This window comes from Zootoca vivipara, chromosome 7 (assembly GCF_965207765.1).
Source record: "Zootoca vivipara chromosome 7, rZooViv2.hap1.1, whole genome shotgun sequence".
Lineage (NCBI taxonomy): Eukaryota > Metazoa > Chordata > Lepidosauria > Squamata > Lacertidae > Zootoca > Zootoca vivipara.
Window position 1 is genome coordinate 53,272,927 of NC_142590.1, and position 20,886 is coordinate 53,293,812.

The 20,886-nt window shown below is 41.9% G+C and overlaps 2 protein-coding genes and 1 long non-coding RNA gene across 5 annotated transcripts in view; 2 read left to right on the forward strand and 1 right to left on the reverse strand.

The window, feature by feature from the left end:
- Window positions 1–471: 471 nt before the first annotated feature.
- On the forward strand, window positions 472–8,294 carry LOC118089228 (acidic mammalian chitinase-like). Of its 2 annotated transcripts, XM_035123710.3 has the most exons (11): window positions 472–1,303; window positions 1,667–1,696; window positions 2,343–2,544; window positions 3,715–3,771; window positions 4,110–4,275; window positions 5,061–5,185; window positions 5,920–6,043; window positions 6,133–6,315; window positions 7,154–7,270; window positions 7,608–7,749; window positions 8,060–8,294. In XM_035123710.3, exons 1-11 carry the CDS (start codon window positions 1,279–1,281, stop codon window positions 8,248–8,250), a joined length of 1,362 nt encoding a protein of 453 aa, XP_034979601.2. In that variant the 5' UTR covers window positions 472–1,278; the 3' UTR covers window positions 8,251–8,294. The 2 variants fall into 2 exon arrangements, with proteins under 2 accessions (XP_034979601.2, XP_088530383.1); XM_088674257.1 differs by lacking the exons at window positions 472–1,303; window positions 1,667–1,696 and having other exon boundaries at window positions 2,489–2,568.
- A 378-nt stretch (window positions 8,295–8,672) lies between these two features.
- CIMAP3 (ciliary microtubule associated protein 3) lies at window positions 8,673–19,132 on the reverse strand. 2 transcript variants are annotated; one of them, XM_035123512.3, is made up of 6 exons: window positions 18,985–19,132; window positions 17,536–17,678; window positions 17,134–17,232; window positions 13,774–13,910; window positions 12,471–12,588; window positions 8,673–10,835 (listed from the first exon to the last, which is right to left on the reverse strand). In XM_035123512.3, the coding sequence occupies exons 1-6, from the start codon at window positions 19,127–19,129 to the stop codon at window positions 10,764–10,766; spliced, it is 714 nt and encodes a 237-aa protein (XP_034979403.3). In that variant the 5' UTR covers window positions 19,130–19,132; the 3' UTR covers window positions 8,673–10,763. The 2 variants fall into 2 exon arrangements, with proteins under 2 accessions (XP_034979403.3, XP_088530389.1); XM_088674263.1 differs by lacking the exon at window positions 18,985–19,132 and adding an exon at window positions 18,697–18,952.
- Window positions 18,993–20,886, forward strand: part of LOC148685078 (uncharacterized) — a 76,334-nt gene continuing 74,440 nt past the window's right edge. The window contains exon 1 of the long non-coding RNA XR_015951087.1: window positions 18,993–19,117. This is a non-coding gene — a long non-coding RNA (uncharacterized LOC148685078). The remainder of the gene's footprint in view (window positions 19,118–20,886) is intronic.

Consider the following 20,886-nt stretch of genomic DNA (forward strand, 5'->3'; position numbering starts at 1 on the left):
TCAGCAATGGTTTTAGATTGCAGTACCAACACTAGAGGAAACTCCTAGCTATGTTGCCGATATTCAGCTCCACTTTGAGTTAAGGCTCCCACTTCTCTGCTATATCGTGTTCTCATTTTTTCAACATGAAGTTCAAGACCAGCATTAGTAAAGAGTCTTATCTTGCACTGATATAGTGCCATGGAGGTGTGCCTTGCAGAAACAGCCTTGCGGATTTAGAGATATATAATCTCAAAGTGACTTTTTGTGGGGGGCTGAAGGCCAGTTGCATAAATTTTGGCATGGTGTATGGCTGTGTCACAAACTAATGTTCACCTAGGGTTTTTTGTTTTTTGTTTTTTTAGCTGTCATTTAATGATAACCACTTGTTGTACATAAAGAATGGCAAATTGTGCAGGAATAATTTGGCCCCATTTGGACACAAATATCATTGCTTATTTATCTAACATCTGCATGCATCTGCATGCTATAAATGGTTGTCTAGAAAGGCTGTTAGAGCCTCTTCACATAAGATGACTCAACACTTGAACAAGTTCAGACCAGGAATGGACAAATCTGTTCACTCTGCTTTTATTTTAGTTTTCTGATCTTAACCTCGCTTTCCACATTTCTGCATTGGGTTGCAGGGTTATTTTCTTTAAAAATTTCTCATGAATATATCATTTTAATGTTATGTTTTAATGCTGGGACCTTAGAGTGAAGGGTGGGCTGTTGTTGTTGTTGTTGGATGTAGTCCTTTGCCTACACACCCAGAGGTTGACAATGCTAGGGTTTGTTTTCAGCAGGCATCCCCAAACTTCGGCCTTCCAGATGTTTAGGAATACAATTCCCATCTTCCCCAACCACTGGTCCTGTTAGCTAGGGATCATGGGAGTTGTAGGCCAAAACATCTGGAGGGCCGCAGTTTGGGGATGCCTGGTTTTCAGCTTAACCACATATGTAATTGCGTTGTAAGATTTCTACAATTAAGCGATTAATTGAACATTCATTGAAATCATTGGGACATTTGCTGACATCCAAATCTGTCAAAAATCAGAAAAAGATAGGCTTTTGGGGTTCTCTTCATACACACAATGTAATTTTTCATAAAGTCAACACTTTTTCCATCCTTGAAGTTAGATCTGTTTTCTGTCCTGGGATTTATTCTTCAGCCACCTGTGTAGTTTAGATGCCAGATGTATGCGCCTTTAGCAGGTGTGTGGCTCCCATACTGATAAGTGAGCAGTTTATAAGGCTGTGTTGAATTTCCCCAGATGGGCCGTTTCCTCTGAAAAACAGATGGGGAAGATGCTGCTGTGGACAGGTGTGTGATCCTGTGTGTAATTTTATCCTGTGTGTAATCCTTGAGTTTTGGGGGTTTTTCCGTTGCCTTCGATACCCCTTTTCCCTCTATAATTGAAACGGCTTGCTTAACCAACTTATCGTTTCCGACCTGGCTGCAGCTGCGGCTAATCCGGAAGTGATCCTGTGTGTAATTTTATGTCTTGAGAAACATAAAGATACATTTCTTCCTGGAAACAAGGGAGGTGATCTTTGAGCTTAGACATGGGAATGAGAACATCATCAGGGTTGCTTATGAGACAAATAACCCTGGAAATGAGGTGTTTAGCAAACTGAGTCAGATGGTTTTATGCATAATGATTGGTTTTTTTTTAATCTTTTGTAGGTCTGGCCATTTTGCTGCACTTGCAGCTTGGTAAGCAGAATTCTTTATTCCTCATAAATTCATTCCTCAAAAATAGATGGAATATCTGAGACAAATTGAGGGTGGGGGAAGATGCTTTCAGGTTTGATATTGCCATTTTCATTTCTGCCCCCTCCTGATCTGGGGGCTTGTAATACTGAGGGTGTGATTACGAGTAGCAAAGGAACGTAACATTAAGAATGAGAGACTGTATCTTTGCATTATATAAATCTACAGATTTCTGTAAAGGAAATATATGGTCCCTCATTCTGGGGGTGATAGGAGTTGTAGTCGAAAACAACTGGAGAACGCCAGCAAAGGCTGGGCTAGAGACGATAACTTTCTAATTGAGGATTGTGCATGTATCTTAATCACAAAGAGTTTCTTAAATCCAGAGGTAAGCGCACAGGGCCAGATTGAACTAAGTTGTTGCATGAGCAGAATGAGATCTGCTTGTGCAATGGGACTTTGCTCTGGAAGGCTGAAGGAAGACCTAGAACAGGTTTAAGAGGTGGGAGGAGAGGGGCAAAATTCCTGTTGCGTGAGCTGACCTCATTCCATTAACACATAAACTATGCTGATTTTAGAGTCAGTTGCTTTGATTTCCATGTTTTTCTTGCCTATGACATCCGCATCGCCATGTTCTTTCTTACCTCAGGATCTTCCTACAAGCTGGTCTGTTATTTCACGAACTGGTCCCAGTACAGGCCTGATCCTGCCAGATATAAACCAGCAAATGTGGACCCCTGCCTGTGCACACATGTCATCTATGCCTTTGCTACTATGAGCAATAACAAGATCGCCCCCTATGAATGGAATGATGACGTCCTCTATCCACAGTTCAATGGTCTAAAAGAATAGTTAGTAAATTCTTTAAGCACTTGGTAATTACTAAGAATGAACACAGATTGGTTAATCTCAAAATAATAAGGCTTGTTTGGACCTGATCTGATTTTCTAAGCCCCCTACTTGTAAATGTTTGATTCATTTTTTTAAAAAACAAACAAACTGGAAAGTTAATATTAGCTGCTGCAGAGCTGCAAAGTACTCTCTACTCCCTGCTCACTAGGGCCAATGGTCAGAAGAGAGAAGGGCAGATAAGTCAGTTCTAGGCACTGCTACAACAGTCCAGAGTCTCCCTAGTCCTAAAGAATCTATCCTGTGCTATTGTCTAATATAGGGATCTCAGATCTGCAGGAGTCTTAGTCCAGGCAACTCATCACTGTTGAAACCCACTTTACTTCCCTTCAAAAACATGAGACTGACATATATTGTGTCAGAGCACTAGCTCTGTAGTCAAACACTATTCACACTGATTGGCAGATGCTGTCAGGCAGAGGACTCTTCCTCATCTTGAGATCCTTCCACTGGAATGGCCACTGGCTGATTTTTATTTATTTTTTTGCATACAGTACATGCTCTCTACTCACTGAATCGACTGTCTTCTGCCTTTTGCCTGCCAGTTCCTCCCTGTATCTGTGTCCCAGAACCTGCCACCTCTCCAGGACTCAGGGAAAACGGAACTTGGCATTAAGCACATTATTTAGTATAGGAGAGTCCCAATCAGAGAGTCTCAAGGGAGAGTCCCAATTTGACATGAGGTCCTAGCATGGGCAGAGAAGCTGTCACAACATTAACAATCTGGAAATGCTGTGGGGACAATGGCTTGATGTACCTGCCTGCATGGCTGTTATTTGCACTGGGAGGTAATCTCTTATTACTGCAGTACCAGTGACAGCCTTCCTCCCAGGGCAGAAATAGGGGTTGTGGGGAGGCTACTGCTCAATATCAGTGGATCAAAGTCCCTTCCCATGATTCTGTGGCCCCAACCCAGATCACTCCTCATGGCTATTTAGTAAAAAAGAACACCAAAAAAAAAGAACAAGCACACAGTCCTATGATCAACACAGTATCTTGTTTGGTCCTCAGGTCACTCTTAACAGCAGTTCACAAAACAATAAACGATGATGGGGAAAGCAACAATTGCATATTATAACTTTATTTCCTAATTTTTCCAATCCCTTCCTTAGCAATGAGAAAATGGTCACCCTTTTGGCGATTGGAGGATGGAATTTCGGCACCCAGAAGTGAGAACTTTTCTTTCACATGTATAATGAACAAGATGGGGAGGGTAGTTTGTGGCTATTGCTGCTGAGGAAGAGGCAATGAATGGATACATGAGATGTGGAGGATTTTCAGGAACCTCTGGTCGATAGAAAGGTAAGACCACTGTGGAGATAAAGGAGGAGAGTTGGGGGGTTTATGAAGAGTCAGAGGGATGTATGGGATAAACAATTAGAAACATTTTGTGGGGAAGGAAGTGGCAAGAGAAGCTGAAACAAAGCTAGCATTGCTTAATTTTGTGGTTCACATAATGTATATCCTCATACTTTCAGTAACTTAAAAACAAATCCGGTTTTGTTAGGTTCACCACAATGGTTGCTACAGCTGCTAACCGCAAGACTTTCATTGATTCGGTGATTACGTACCTTCGTCAGTATGGGTTTGATGGGATTGATCTGGACTTTGAATACCCAGGTTCTCGGGGCAGCCCTGCTGAGGATAAGCATCGTTTCACTATTTTAGTCCAGGTGAGGAAGCTTTGCCCAGCATCCTGTGAACATCTTGCCTCGCTCTCCTTGCATAAACAAATGTAATATATGAATGAGTCAATTATTTTGTAAATAATGGCAGCACTTCCTCAGATCCTGAAATCACAAAGCAGATGCTGATCATAGATGTCAAGTTCTCCCTTTTTAAAAGGGAAATTCCCTTATGCGGAATAGGCTTCCTCGCGAGAAAAGGGAAAACTTGACAGCTATGATGCTGATTGATATGGTTCCTTGGTCACACATTACATTTTCTCATGTGATGGGAGTTATCCTCAGCCAGGAGGGATGGCTCCCATCAACAACAGACACGCTTGTCCAAATAAAGCACTAATTCCAACTAAATGTTGCTAGAAATGAAGTGCCACTGCCAATTACACAATCACATAATACAATATCCTTTTCTAACTGCTTTCCCCCCCGAGGAAAAGGAATATACTTCACTCCACTTCCAGGTTTATAAGAATGTTAAAATAATTTGAAAGTTCTTCATATTTAGCTATGTTTAAATGACAATCAGCTGAGTGTACTACTTAATTAGATAAAGAAGCAATCTCAGAAATGACTGAGCTTTCTAAATCCCTCCTTATATGTACATAATGGCACCATAATGGCACTTTGGTTCATATACCAAAGGAGTGGAATTTCTTCATATTAAAAAAATAAAAGATGTTGTTGCATACCGCCGTTTTTTAAAACCTTGCACACAATGAATTAGCTAGAAATGAATGCAGCTGTTAACTTTACTCATCCATGCCCTTCTCCAGGAAATGCTGGCTGCTTTCTCAAGTGAAGCCACCAGGAGTGGGCAACCCAGATTGTTGATCACAGCAGCTGTATCTGCTGGCAAAGCAACCATTGATGCTGGATATGAAATTGCAGAGATAGGAAAGTAAGTGACAATGTGCTAAATTGGGGACTTGTGACAATAGGACAATAGGACATAGTAATTCATTATTCATTTGGAGGGAATTATTTATTATTTTAAGGAAAAGGTGCATACAGGGAAATATATACATGTCAACAATATGAGACAATATATTTGTGCAGTCTTGCCAAAGATTTAAACTTGGTTGTTTGACATTCATGAATTTAGATGCAGCATTTTGAAATCTTTCTGAGTGACCACTAAAGGTCTAGTCACAGTTCAACATAACTGGCTGCAATACCCACTTACCTGGGATTAAGTCCTGTTTAACTTTATTAAGTTTACAGATAGATATGCATAGGATTGCACTGCTGGACCCATATGACACTAAGCTTTAGATTTCTAGTCAATGTCCTCTTTAGCTTGTTCTGTGATAAAAATGAACAACGTAGTCACCTTGAACTTCATTTGTTTGAAAGGTTGGATGCGAATTTAATAAATGGACAAATATCCTTGCAGAAAAGGAGAGCAGGAACCGAGGATCATATAGCTAGCTGTTTAGCGAACTACAAATCAGATGTACACCATATTGTTCAAATGCGTACAATTTTTGTATGGCTTCATACAATCTGCAAAAGCTAATGTGAAGGAGAACTGGGATCAGCCCACCAGTATCAAGAGGATCTTTGTTTCAGCGTATGGATCCATTAGGCAAGTTGTTATTGCTCTGCTTTTTGTTTTGTTTTGATTCGCACAAGGGTTCTAGATTTCATCAGTGTGATGACCTACGATTTCCATGGAGGATGGGACACCTTCACAGGTCACAATAGCCCCCTGCATGTGGGATCTGCAGATAAAGGCGATTTTGTGTACTTCAACTGCGTAAGGACATACTAACAAAACTATTGTTTGCTCAGAGCCGGTTAAAAATGGTCAGTTCATACCTATATTTATTATGTTCCTATTGAAAGGAATTTGCCATGAAATACTGGCTGGAAAATGGGGTTCCTGCTCAGAAGCTTATGATGGGGTTTCCTACTTATGGCCGCACCTTTAGGCTTACCACAGCTGACACATTGGTTGGCGCTCCCGCATCTGGTGCCGGATCCATTGGACCTTACACAAGAGAAGCTGGTTTCTGGGCTCATTACGAGGTAAATGGAACATTTAAAAAGGACCAAAGTTTAAAAGCATGCAGTATTTAAAAAACTGTAAGCAAAGTGCATTTTGTCATTCAGCAGTTATAATCCTGTTCTACAGTACTAATGTCTTGCCGTTCACCCATCCGGGTTGCTTATAATCAAGATTACATACAATTGTGTTTCATAATTCCAGCACATCCATTTTCATCCTCTTTAACAGGTTCCTTGATATGTTCTGATATTTTTTCTTGAACTTCAAAAACCGCTGTGGACTTCGCATATGGGAAATCAGTTTTCCCCATAGACTAGAAAAGGTTTCCAGTCCTCCTAGAAGGATTCTAAATTTGTGTCTCTCATCAGTGCCATCGATTTTACCACCTCTGTGCAATCCATGATTTTCGCCAGCTGTTCTTCCTTTGAGGACATTCTTTCCTCCTTCCACTTCTGTGCATAAAGATTCCTTGTCACTGTGGTTACATACATAAATACAATTGAAGCTTTCTTTGGAATTTCACTGTCCAGTATCCCCAGCAGGAAGGCTTCTGGCCTCTTGGGAAAAGTCCCTTTATTATTATTTTAAATCATTATTTATCAGGTGCATGGTTTTTCCTCTTTGGTATAATTACAGGAAATGATGCTAGGAATATTACATTATCCACAGAAGTGCACCTCAAAGGATAGAATATTTTTCATTGATAAAACACCAAGTGCCTGTACCAGCCCAAGGGATACTTGTAACTCTATAGATAAGACTAGTAGACAGTTTAATTCAGACAGATGAGTCAGCCTGATTGAGATTTGTATATACTGTTGTTTGCTGCTGTTTGCTAATATGAATGTTCCTTGACAGATTTGTACGTTCTTACCAGAAGCGACAATCGTCTGGATTGAAGATCAGAAAGTCCCTTATGCCTTCCTGGGGAATGAGTGGGTTGGGTTTGATGATTTAACCAGCTACAAGTACAAGGTATGTGCTATTTTTTCTAGTGCGTGTAACAGGTTGATCTGTACCCACACTGTGTGTGTGTGTGTGTGTGTGTGTGTGTGTGTGTGTGTATTACTGACACTGATCTTGGGATATTTTTTGAGAGTCAGCTGCTGGTGTCATTAAATCAACTTTAAGTTAGCTTTGACTTTTAGGAATGTACCATAGTCAAGTCCTTAGACGCATTGGTCTAGTCCAGTGTTTGTGTTTCCCAAACCCCATGAGTCTAAAGAACAGCACCCCAACAATCCATGTCATGTTAGTGTGTGCAACTTACATCAAATGTGGTGGGAATATCTTGTACCTGCTTTCTGCACAGGTTGAATTTTTGAAAGCAAACAATTTTGGAGGGGCCATGGTTTGGGCCATTGACCTTGATGATTTCCTAGGCACTTTCTGCAACAAGGGGGCATATCCTCTGATATCACATTTGAAGACACTCCTTGACATACAAACTCCAGGTAGGTCAATTTATTGAGAGGAATTCTGCTCTCAGATGGGTATATGCATGTGCGCACATGCGCAGAGTGCCATGCTGAAATTTGGAGGTGCAAGGAAAAAAGTAGCCAATGATAAGCAAATTATGTGATGTGCAAACACACTTCCCAATATATTTTAGCAAAAGGGGGGCAATCTAATGCACATCCAATCCCTTTTGAAACCTCTGTGGGGATGTTCCCTCTAAGTGCCTGGCTTTGCTCTTTAGTACAACTGCAATGTATTAAACAACTTCTCTCAAGTGTCTTCTCTGATTACATTCTTTGCCCTTAGGTTGTGTAGCTCCACCCCCACCAACAGTCCCACCTCCTCTTATTTTCTGTGAAGATAAAGCTGATGGTATCTATGCCAATCCAGATGACAAATCAAAATTCTATGAATGCTATGGGGGCAATACTATTGTCAAGAGTTGCGGAGACAGTCTGGTGTTTGATGAGAGCTGCAAGTGTTGTAACTGGCCTTGAGCCTGTGGCTACCAACAGTCACTAAATAAAGAGATGGAATGGCATGCAAGACTTCTCTATGAAGTGGGTAGTTCCTAATGATAAGAAAAAATAGATGGGAGCAAAATGAGCAGAGGAAATAAGTGACAAATGGACCTTAACAGGACCTTAACAGGTGATGGGAAACACTTTACGAAGTGCTGGAGTCCATTGTGGTTTGGGTTAAACACACACACACACCTTTCAGGGTCAATTCAGTTTCTTCAATCAGACCTCAGGATGTAGGTTTGTCCAGGAATATTCTATACTCTCTGGCAAGAAGTAAAAAGAGCCTATGATGCTAGACAGATTCCGTATCAGATTGACTGCCAATGAAATTCATACTACTTGAGTGATATGCTAATCCCTTGAAAATGAAAAACATACACACTGACCACACAGAATAATTTTCTGAATTTTATTATGTAGTAAAACAAATACATTTGGCTATCAATGATACACTACTAACTATAATAAAAAGCAAGGTACTGGATGGGTGAAATAAGCACTATATGGCCTTATTTCAGTTTGAATGTTTCTCTGTCAACTGTAAATATTTCTTCTTTGCTATAAGGCACATGGTTTTACGGACTGTCTAATCTGAACCCTCTAGCTTGTAAGATGTATAAGGGAAGTCCATACTTAGGAACTGTAGGAAATGATATATCAGCATGTGGCTCCACTGGAATCACAAGGCTCCCACGTGAAACAGTTAAGTGTAAACAATGTTTAGAGAAATCGGAGTTCCCAAAGGAAACTGTAAGTTCCATATATAGGGAGGGTTATATAGATATATTGGGTTATATCCAACACTACCATTCTGCGCATGCAACAGAGTTTTCTTTGTGCAATGGCATTTTCTCAGAGCACCCCCTGAACCTGCTTTTTGGGGGGGGGATGAGTAAAGGAGAGGAAGAGAAGTCCCATTGTGCAAGTGGGCCACTGCTTGTGCAGTGTTTGATCCAACTCACTTTATCGTGATGCCATAGATAAGATAAGAACAGCAACAAATAGCAGGTTGTGGGCTAGCTATATACTATCTACCAGTGCTGAGTGAGAAAGGTGCAGTAGTCAATCAACATGTTTCCTATCAAGTATGTATTTCCTCCCATGTTGTAGAACAGATTGTATGGATGAGCCTACAGTTGTTCACAATGAAATATTCATATACCATATATAACATATTGCAAACATATGTTCCTAAGTAAAGTACCTGTGCCTCAGTTCAGACATAACAGGAAACCATGGTTTTTCACTTTGAGAACAAGTTAGAGAGTCTTAAGCTCACATGCTCCTTCCCACTCCTCCTCTTTCATGCAAGTCAAGGAGAAGATCAAAAGCTTCCACAATTGAATTAAAAGAACAATAGTTCCTCATGATGCCAGAATTTTTGAAACTGTGGTTTGTTTAAACTCTGAATAGTGAAAACTAGCAAAATTAGAACTGTGGTTCCTGATCTCATTTTATTAATCCAAGTTTGGACATCTCAAGAAACTGGTTAGTTTAAAATATAAAGGTCTCCTCTCCACAGGCATGAAAGTAGAGAATGAAGGAGAGATTGCACAAACCTGAGGTTCATCTAGTGAAACTATGGTTTCCTGCTTGGTATGAACCAAGCCTCTCTTTTCCCCAGCAGAGGGTCTCTATGTGTAAGGGGGTGCACTTTTCAGTGGTAAAGCAGCAAGAGTGAACAGCGTTAAGAATCACCTCTCCCCTGTTGCCTACTTCAAATTTCAGCCTCCGTAACTCCGTAACTGCATTATGCAAAAGAAGAGAACATTGCATAAAAGAAAAAACGAAACTACACATACAGCCACATGCAGAGATAGAAAGCAGGCACTGTTGTGCTTGGAAATACATATCAGGCAACCTATCATCATAACATACACAATAACAGCAGATAATGAGCCACATGCTTCCAAGGCCTCTTGTGGTGCAAGTAGCATGGGGAGGGTCAAGAAGTAAAAGGTATGGGAGATTCCGGATCTGGGAATTTCACCAGGATGTGCTGCTGCAGGCAGCAGTGACTCACATTTGACATGGCTTTTGTGGGCACTGTGACCTCATAACTCAAAATGTTGGCAAGATTTTCCAAAGTTGGTCTACAAATAAAAGTGAGTCCGTGCCAATCTGTGCTTCTCTTACAAATTCTCCAAGCCTAAGTGACTGCAAACTGGGAGGAGTGGCACATGCAGCAAGGAAGGGAAACTGAAGGGCTGGAATAGCTGTTGTCAACAGGCAAGAGTCAAGACACCTACATTTTAAGATACTTTTTGGCTTCACAGTTATGAGTGCTTCACATAAAACCAACAGTTTTGAACTAGGCAATAAAACTAGGAAGGTAAGAGGCATAACAAGACAGCTGTTTATGAATCAATCTGGTAACTGAATCAGAGGAACAAACAACTAACAAAGTCTAAATTTCCCTTAACAAAAAAACAAAGGCAAATTAGTAGTCCAAGTACACAGAAGAGGAACGACTCCAACCAGAGTAATTAATCACTGTAGTATATGCTCAGGTAGGCCACTAGGTTCCGGTGCTTCCTAAAATCTTTGTCCGTAAGCAGCTAAAACAAAAACAAATATAAAATATATTCAGTGTTGTTCAAAAACTCAATAAGCACAATAAAGAAGCAAATGTTTTAGTGCGTCTTTCTATCTATAGCTCCATGTCCAGAAACCAAACTGTGTGAGACAAAGGAATTCCACAGAAAGAAATGTATGTTATTGTCTTCTGAAAAAACTCTAAGTATCTTCCTTCCCGGGTCCTTCCCAAGCAATCTGAGACTCCAACACCTTGTCTCTGCTCTGCCCTCTTTATACCTCTGAGGGTTCTAGGAGACCAGGGGGCGGGGAGCTGGTCACAACAGGAGGGAGACCCCCTGGCTTCTTCAGCAAATTGCCTCATCTCTGCCTCTTGGCCCCCAGCCTCTCCAGCCTCCACTTCTGCCTCTGATTCTGGACTGCTCCCTGCCACAGCCTCTTCCTGCTCACTAAACCCTGCTACTTCATCAGCTTCTGGCACCTGCTCCTCCCAGTCTGCTCCTTCTGTTGGATTTTTTGAATAGTCAAGTTACTTTAGAGCCGGTCTAATGTAAATACTGTCTGTTTAAGAGAAACAGGTGCCGGTGTTTCTGTTAATTGCTCACATGCATGGACTCTGCTTCTTGTATATAAGGCTCTGCCAGAAAGCCTTCTGCATCTCTTAGATCTTTCAGTTTGATTCATCTCTAAGTAGATCACTCTCTCAGTTGTTCTCAGTTTAAGAGATTCCCAGTTGAATCTTAGTATGAGAGTGGCTTAGTTATAATGCTAGTTTGCTGTTAATTCTTGGGTAGTTTAATGGGAGGTTTGTGGGAGGTTTTGAATGTGGGTACCCTGTTTCTCATATTTTAAGACATACCCATGAAATAAGCCATAGCAGGATTTTTAAGCATTCAAGGAATATAAGCCATACCCCGAAAATAAGACATAGTGATAGGTGCAGCAGCAATGCCGGCCACGGCAGGAGGAGGAGGAAAAAAATAAGACATCCCTTGAAAATAAGCCATAGTGTGTTTTTTTGAGGAAAAAATAAATATAAGACGTGTCTTATAATATGAGAAACACGGTAGATTACATTGCTAAAAAGAAAGCATTTATCTTTAGTTTAAAGTCTCTTTAGAGTCAGTTTGTTTTTCAGTTAAAGAAACCCAACCGTTTATATTTTCATCTGCATACTTTTACAAGTGTGTAGCTAGTAAGGGGTTTCATATAAGAGAGATAATACCCTACGCTCTTGGTGGTGTTTTCTTAGCCAGGTCAACTTCTGACTGCGTATACTCTGTGTGAAGCGTACTTTAAAGGGCCGCTATAAACTGGGATATATGATTTAGGTTAAGCAGGTTTCAATATCCAGTTTTCTCCAATATGATTCTTATCGTATATATATTATTTTCCAATACCTTCTTCTCCCTCTGACCACTCATAGTTGTCCCACAACCAATCCTCTGGTTCTGAGCCTTCACCCTTTGGGGGTTCTGTTGTGGGTTCCCCAGCTGGTGCCTCCCATCACTCTTCTGTACCCACAGCCAGTGCATGACAGATACAGCCCTGGAAAAAAGGCTCTCCCTTGCTGAAATCAAGTCTGTCTGAGATTCTAACATTCTTAATCCCAAAATAGTCACAATGATAATTTAGAAATCTGTAGCTGAATTTCATACCTCACTTCTCAGTGTTCTTTTCACTGGCGTTGGTATTAAAGACCAGTCTGGAGCCCCAAACCTCCCTGGCCAGGTGACATGCCTGTGTGGCGTGTCGTATGGGTTATAAGTTCCAGGTCTAGAGAGAAAGAGATAGAGAGAAAAGTCCTTGCACCATTTCTACAATGAACTAATATGGTCCATTATGCTGTGCACTTTACGTATTCTACATTAATCCACTGAGATAAATGTCTTCATATATTGTGTTTTATTCCATCATGGTTATACTAGACTGGTAAATTTAAGAGTTATTTTTCAAAGAAGACTGTAGCTACATCTTTTCCATTCAACAGTGATTTGGGTAAATTGCAAAAAGCAACTAAGAATAGGCAAGAGATTAGGGATCCCTGTAGTTTTATATTTCAGGTTTAGTTTTTTGTTTTTTAATAAACTTTGGCTCTCAGTGCCCATAAAAAACCACCAGGAAATAATGTCTCATGAAAATAATGTAAAATAGAGTCTGTACTAGCTGCAGCTTTTGCACTAGGGTGGTCCAACTTTCTATACCAAGTGGGCTGCAAGAGTACTTTTACGCAGAACCCATGGGCCACACACTGAATTAAATTTCTATATTGTAAATTAAAGTGTTCATAATATATTTAATATTATTTAATGTACACAACTGATATATGTAATTAAATATATGTAATTAAATACAAGATTTAAAGATTTAACATATTTAATTACTAAACAAATTCAGTACACAAACAAGTGTATGCACTTTTGTTTAACGACGCATGATGCGAATTTTAAGGCTTTAAAATGGCTTTTCTTGGCTGTTGCCAAGGTCTGCAAGCAGCTTGTGGGCTGTGGGCTGGACCACCCTGTTTGGGTTAGTAAACAAGTATAGTCCCATGTAGAGTGTATTACAGTCATCTAATATAGAGAGCATCAAAGCATGGGTTATTATAGCCAGGTTATTCTGGTCCAGGACTAGCTGTAGCTGGTGTACCAGCTAGAGCTGGAAGTAGCCACTCTTTGCCTCTGAAGCCACCAGGGCCTCAAGTGACAAGGCTGGACCAAGGAGAACCCAAAGTTCTGATCTTGCTGTTTCGGGAGGATTGCAACCCTATCCAGAACAGGCCACCTCATCAATTTCAGGGCAGGGAATCACCCACCAAGGGCACCTCCATCTTGTCAGGATTCTGCATTACATTATCAGTTTGGGTGACTATAATCCTTGGCCACGCTTGAGCTTTCGTCAAGACCTCGCTGCTCTCATCACAATGGGAAGCTTTGTAATTTAAGAAATGAAAAATGGTACCCAGGATAAAAGTCTTTGTCCAGAAGCTTCGGCGAAAATCGTGGCATATTGCTGCAAAAAGAGACACGTGTAGGGTGGCGCCTGTGTTGGTCTCTGGCCCATATAGACTGGTATGCAGTAGGATCAGGAGTCACATGCTATAAAGGAGCATATAAAATTAAGTTACAAGACAAATCCCCTGTTAAAATATTGTTATAGAACTGGCGAGGGGGTTGTCCCGCTAAACACTAGAAACGAATAAATACTAGGATTTTGATTACTGGTAACTGGGATTTAAGGTTCAGAACTGTGCCAGACAGGGAATTCCTGGGCTGGCTTATGCAAATCAGCCTAGCTGGCTATGGGGAAGAGCAGACCTGTTAGCATTATTAAAAAGGTGTTGATGGGCCATAGGAGGATCCTTTGGGCTGGGGAGTCAGATGTCAAAGGTTGCTGGGGTAACTGTGTGTTTGAGAGGGCAGGAAAAGTGAGTTTGGAAGCAGGTATTCCTGGGAAGAAGACAGGAAGTGGGGCAGAGATCCATCTTGGAGAGGGAGGTGAAAGGGTCTCCTGCACTGCTGTGGACCATGCTGTAATTCACACACTACAGATTCATTTTGACTTGACAATCCAGGAAGAAGATGGAGTTACATACTCATTAAGTTCCACTCCGTTCATTGAGGTTTACAGCATAGTCCTAACCAGGTCAGAATAAGTCCTACTGAACTCAGTGGGTCTTACTCAATAATGTGTGTCAAAGATTGCAGCCCTAATTTCCTTTGCTGGGCAAAGGAAAGTTCAGCAAGTATTGTAATTTAATGGAAATGCTAAATTTCTTGGGGACACGGGTGGCGCTGTGGGTTAAACCACAGAGCCTAGGGCTTGCCGATCAGAAGGTCGGCAGTTTGAATCCCTGCGATGGGGTGAGCTCCTGTTGCTTGGTCCCAGCTCCTGCCCACCTTGCAGTTCGAAAGTATGTCAGAAGTGCAAGTAGATAAATAGGTATACAGTATACAGAAAACTAAAGCAACAACAAACAACTTAAACAAAAGTATTACAAAAATACACAGTTACATATAAAAATCTTACATTGATACAAAGATCTCACCCAGGGTCCAAACAAACTCTCAGCTCACCTATAAAAGTCTCACAACGAGAAGAGCTCCTGAAAGGTTATTATTGCTGTGGCGCTGTGGGTTAGACCACAGAGCCTAGGGCTTGCTGATCAGAAGGTCGGCGGTTCGAATCACTGCAACGGGGTGAGCTCCCGTTGCTCGGTCCCAGCTCCTGCCAACCTAGCAGTTCGAAAGCACGTCAAAGTGCAAGTAGATAAATAGGTACCACTCCAAGCGGGAAGGTAAACGGCGTTTCCGTGTGCTGCTCTGGTTCACCAGAAGCAGCTTTGTCATGCTGGCCACATGACCTGGAAGCTGTACGCCAGCTCCCTCGGCCAATAACGCAAGATGAGCGCCGCAACCCCAGAGTCGGTCACGACTGGACCTAATGGTCAGGGGTCGCTTTACCTTTACCTAAATTTCTTACGCTGAAGCTTCCTTATCTTGAGTCAGTGACCTGGTAAGTACACTGGTCCATAGTACTGTCTACTCTAACCGGCAATGGTAATCCAAGGTCTGAGCTAGAGTTCTTTTGCTAGAGTTCATTCTGCATGCAAAGCATGTGTTCTGCCACCTTGAACCCTGTATGATGGAGAACAGAGAATGCCTCTTCTAAGAGGATGCTTGCTGCAATATCTCTATTAATCACTTAAAGCCAAGAATTACTGCTTTTTTCTGAGGTTCCGGTTTCCGCCTGCAGGAATGGCGGACCTGTTTTCCATCTCTCTGACCTTCGTAAGGAATTTGGCGGTTGCTAGGGGAGTAAATGGCAACCCCCTACCCTCTCCGGGGGTTACGGAGAGGGGCCGCTGGCCCGCGATGCCCCCAGACCCACTCCGACTGTTTTTGGAGTGGGGGGAGCTTGGGCTGAGCACTTACGAGGGCCAGGACTCCCGGACGCTAATCTGCATGGCGGGGATTTCCATGGTTAAAGAAGATAATTAGGCTTAAATCTATGGACATACTTCAGAAGGAGGGGAAGAAGCGCTGTTTACTGCTGAGAAATTTATGCTGCTGAAAGGAGAGGAGTCAAAGATTGTACTGCATCTGGAAGAAGGATTGATGGGGACGGAGCGATAAGGGAAGCGAGTTTTTATTTTTTTTTCCTTCATATTGTTGCCTCGTACCTTCCCGGACGCGATGTCCTGGCTTGTTTGGAGTGAAAGAGAAGCAAAAGACTGTGTGAGTTGAACTTTATAACTGTTGTTACTGAGCATATTTTTTTAAAGATGTGGAGTTGCCGATGAGAAAAGCCTCCCCCTAGTCGGGCGGAAGGAGTTCTGGACGCGCTCGGAGGATTTATGAGTTGTGACGCACTTTAAATTGGAGCAGCGACCTGAAGCTAAGTTCAGCTATAGGGCAAGGAGATCCATTAATTTACCAAGAGTTTATGGTTTGATGTTTGGGTCTCCTGCCTGAAAAAGCTGTAAATTCTATAATGATCGTGAATCTTCATGGCTATGAGAGAAAGCGAAAGTGATTTGAGCTTTTTGAGATGGCGCTGCTTCGGGCTGCTTCGACGCAACAAGGAGCTCCATTAAGAAGATTTATGGGGAGGCTGGACTGATTAACTCACACAGGAGAAAGAACATCTGTGAAACGTTGTTTGATATTTATCTCAGCGGCTGGGAAACAATCGGATGAAAGTGGAAAACATCTATGTGACTGTAAGGGGAAGATCTGGATTATTATGAACTTGGAGGACGATTTGAACTTTAGAAAAAAGACGGCAGTGGACAGTTGCGAGGAATTCCCAATTTCTTGAAGCATGGGAACCCAAATAAAAAATTCTTTAGATGATTTGGCATAACATTCGGTTTGATTGATATATATATGTGTATAATTTGAAATATTGAATGTGATATAATTGGTTTTAATTGGAAAATTAATAAAAATATTTAAAAAAAAAAGAATTACTGCTTTTTTCTTTAGAAAATGCTTTTTTCATCATACTGTATTTAATTAACTGCTCAATCAGCTACAACTCAAACTATTTATCAATTAAGATTTCATTAGTGGCACAATACTTGTAACAAATAATAATTGCAGTTTAAGAATTGGCAAAAGCAGAGCCTTGCAGCACCTAAAGACCATGGCTCAGGGCATTTTTTAAAACCTGGTGACATCTCATTCTATAAACAGCTTATTTCAGGACAGACATGCTTAGGCCTGATTGAAGTCAATGGAATTATTCCAGGACTATTGTAGAGGAAGTATAATAGACTATATTAAACACAGTACAGTAATGACTGAAAGCGGTCTTTACCTTGCTGAGTATTCCAAAACGTGGCGTTGTTCTTGCTCCCATGGTGTAGCCTTTAGTACTCTCTGGTCTGCGAGCCAGTTGGTATAGAAGGTTGTCCTTCTATTAATTTTTATTTAGAAAAAAAGCACTTTGGTTATTACAATGCTACACATTTTTTATATTTTACTATTTGTTATATTCATACATCACTCTTCTTCCAAGGAGCAGTGTACATAGTTCCTGAAACATTTCATCCTCAAAATCCTGTGAGATGGGGGCATAGGCGCCAACTTGAACAAAATATTGGGGGACAATGCAAAGGGCAGCCCATTTTTAGAAGCAGTTCCACTGAGAGTATAGGTACCAAATTTCCTTTCTTTACTTCAAAGAAAAATACAGCTAAATCAAAGACAGTATATTCACCTCTGCATAGTTATAAGCTCCAGGTCCACGTTCAGGATCACCTTTAATTGGCACATTCTCATTGCCTAACCGATCTGGAGGGTAAAAAACGGGGAATATTTTTCTCTCCTGACACGATCCAAATGAATTTCGTTGCTGTGCAGCTGCAAAAACCAGGAATAGTTATGAGTGTCATTTAGAAAGAATACCATCCGACAAATGATGGGATACAAAAATAAATAAAGGTATGGCGTGTTTTTCTGCCAATTGTACTGTCATCTGCAGAGACTTGTGAGGGGGAGCAGAAGCTACAGTGTCCTCCTAGTAGCGATGCTGCCATCATTAGGAAGAGGATGTGGCAGCAAGACTGGGGAAGCCCCAGGGTAGTGGTGGTGACCCCGCAGATGCGCACGTCCCCTGAAATGCCCCTTGTACTGAATTCAGGCTGGGAGCTAACTGCAGTCAAATCATATTGGAATAATGGCGGACATCAAACTTCAAATGAACAATGAAATTCCATTTTCATACACAGTGGGGGAAATGTTTGAACAACTAGCAATCAAGAAGAATTAAAATGGGATGTTTTATACGCAGGGAGCGTGAATGGAAATAAACAGAAATGACAAGTAAACAGAAATGACTTTTTCAGCTCCAGGACTGAGGGTGTGTGTGTGTGTGTGTGTGTGTGATCTCTCTTCATTCTTAAATGTTAAAACATACAAGCAAGATCCACTCTGACCTTGGGGTCCTACTGAATTCAACTGGACACACTCCCAGTAAAGTGTGTAAAGGAGGTGGATAGCTCAGCTGGTTAGAGTATGGTGCTGATAATGCCAAGCTTGCAGGTTTGATCCCTGTATGGGACAACTGCATATTCCTGCAATGCAGGGGGCTGGACTAGATGATCCTCAGGGTCCCTTTCAACTCTACAATTCTATGATTGCTACCCTACATTGCGTAGAGTTAAACATGAAAAAATTGCTGTGGCTTCACTCGCGCCGAAGACTGTTCTGCATGGTCTGCTAGCATGCCCCACAATCCTTTCCAATATGCAGCTGGTTCCTGGGCAGACACAACTGCAAGTTTTACAGTCTCACCAGAGGCTAAAAAAACCCCTATTGGTTTACCCCTGCCCTTGGCGTGCACTTCTCATTTGGGGGCTCTAAATGGCCATATGCTTACGTTGTGTACACACTCGAAAGCACGTTCTGTAGAATTCAAATAACTCTCTGTAACCCCACCCAGAGATGCATTTCCTAACAACGCTAAACATACTACAGTGCCCGGAATTCTTCGAGGGAAATGATGTGCTTTCAATGTATGTGGTGTGTAACTTCGGCGAAAGAAAGAGGTGGGCCTTTTCAGCAGACGCCCATTCCCCGGACTGGGGAGAAGGGAGACGCGAGCTCGCCTGGCACACCTGGGCGACCTGCGCTCACACTCGTTCTGGCCAATCCGTGCCCGTCTCACCTGAGAGCTCCCACGTCAGCTGGCGTTGTCCCAAGACCATGCTGAGGGCGCTCCTCTTGTGTCCCGAGCCGCCCTGTTGCCATGGCAATGCACCGAGGTGGAATCTATTCGCAATACCCGGAAGACCTGAGAGGTAGTACGTCATTTCGTCCGAGCTATGGATTAAAGTCTCTGCGGGGAGAGAGGACCGGGATAAAAAGCGCACACGTGTGTTTACCCGCCGGGCGCTGGGGAGCTTCAATCACGTGTTCAAATATATATTTCTAAGTGTAACTAGTGCTTATTTTATTGTAGCCATCCTAGTTCTTCTCCCATCTGCGTGCGTTTTTAATTCCTAAATTGGCCCATTTAGCTCAAGTCGTCTTCTTCTGACTGAGAGCAGAGCGAGAAAGAGTATACACACGTGCTGTTCTTAATAATGGTGGTGATGACGATGTATCTCATAGGTAGGAGGCTCCATTCTCGGAGCTACAGTTACAGGGCTTAGCCCCGGAGCATGGGAAGCAGTGCTGAAAAGTAGAAGGAGCTTGGACTACGACTCCTATCACCCCTGAGCATTGGCTAAGCTGTGGGGGAATGTTGAGAGTTGTAGTCCTACAATAGCGAGTGACCCAAGGTTGTAGAGAGGTGCAGCCAGAACGAACCTGTTCTCCTTGGTCAAAACAAATTGGTGATGGAGGGGGCAGTACCACCTTATGCACCATAGGAAAGGTATAATAAGCAAGTTATGCTGTTTGTTGAATTAGAGCTTAATCAAGTCAGGTTTCTCTCTCTCTCTTCTAAGTTCTGAATGATTTATGGATTGGCTCAAGTGCTCGCATTAGTCAATTTAATTTAATTTAATGAATAAAAAATACCTCTTCTCCCAGGCCTTTGACTAATTAAACAATCTATGGCCTTTAAAATTGTGTGTGCACAGGATGGGTATTCTTTTTGTTTGCTTCTATGGTATGTATTTTTGTATTTTGATATTGTAAACCAACTTTTGATCCTCAGGTGAAGGGTGCTGTAGAAATTTAAGAAATAAATAAATACATTGAAGCTAGGATACCACTTCAAGAGCAGCAGATTGGTGCTAAGTGCTATGCAGCTGGAGAACGCTTCCTTCCATTGCTAAGATGCTGTAGGGAAAGAAGTCAGTAATGCTACTTTAATTATATTAAAAATGGTGAGAGGGACTTACTTATTTGCTTACCATCATTCGTGTGCCTGTCAGACCAATGTCATGATCAGTACTGTGTGGCATGTGCACCTTTTTTAGTCACTCTTGATCATTAAGAGCTATTCTTTTTAAAGACTTCATGGGTTCTGCTGCCTCACACACCTTTTGCTATTGCTTTGTTCCCTTGCCTGCTCCTCCTTTTTGATGGTGCTTATATGTGCTGCTCTGGTTCGCTAGAAGCGGCTTAGTCATGCTGTCCACATGACCCGGAAGCTGTCTGTGGACAAATGCTGGCTTCCTCAGCCAGTAAAGCGAGATAAGCGCCGCAACCCCAGAGTCGTCCGCGACTGGACTTAATGGTCAGGGGTCCCTTTACCTTTAGCTTTTATGCACCATAGTGACCTCTACAGCCCTGTTGCTTGATGAGTGAAAATTGGGCGTTTTAAAAAATTATAGGTAAGGTAAGGTAAAAATGGTAAAGGACCCCTGGTCCAGTCAAAGGTAACAATGGGGTTGGGGCGTTCATCTCACTTTCAGGCCAGGGGAGCTGGTATTTGTCCACAGACAGCTTTCCAGGACGGACCTTTATAAGTAGTCTAGCCTGCTATTATGTTGCTTTCCACAAAACTGCCAGCTGACTCTCCCTTGTCCTACTATTCCTAGTCATTTGCCAATCCCTGACTCATCTTTGCACCGCTCTCTTGCAGATCCTTTGTTCGGGACTGCTTAACTTTTATGTA

Bases quoted from the DNA above. Each gene is read 5' to 3' on its own strand.
- LOC118089228 (XM_035123710.3), top strand. From the start codon at position 1,279: ATGGGGAAGATGCTGCTGTGGACAG. The intron at 6,316-7,153 runs GTAAATGGAACA...GTTCCTTGACAG, and splicing joins GTTTCTGGGCTCATTACGAG to ATTTGTACGTTCTTACCAGA. The intron at 7,271-7,607 runs GTATGTGCTATT...CTTTCTGCACAG, and splicing joins TAACCAGCTACAAGTACAAG to GTTGAATTTTTGAAAGCAAA.
- CIMAP3 (XM_035123512.3), bottom strand. From the start codon at position 19,129: ATGACGTACTACCTCTCAGGTCTTCCGGGTATTGCGAATAGATTCCAC. The intron at 17,679-18,984 runs GTGAGACGGGCA...TGGTTTTTGCAG, and splicing joins GCTGACGTGGGAGCTCTCAG to CTGCACAGCAACGAAATTCA. The intron at 13,911-17,133 runs GTAAAGACCGCT...GCTCCTTTATAG, and splicing joins GTTTTGGAATACTCAGCAAG to CATGTGACTCCTGATCCTAC.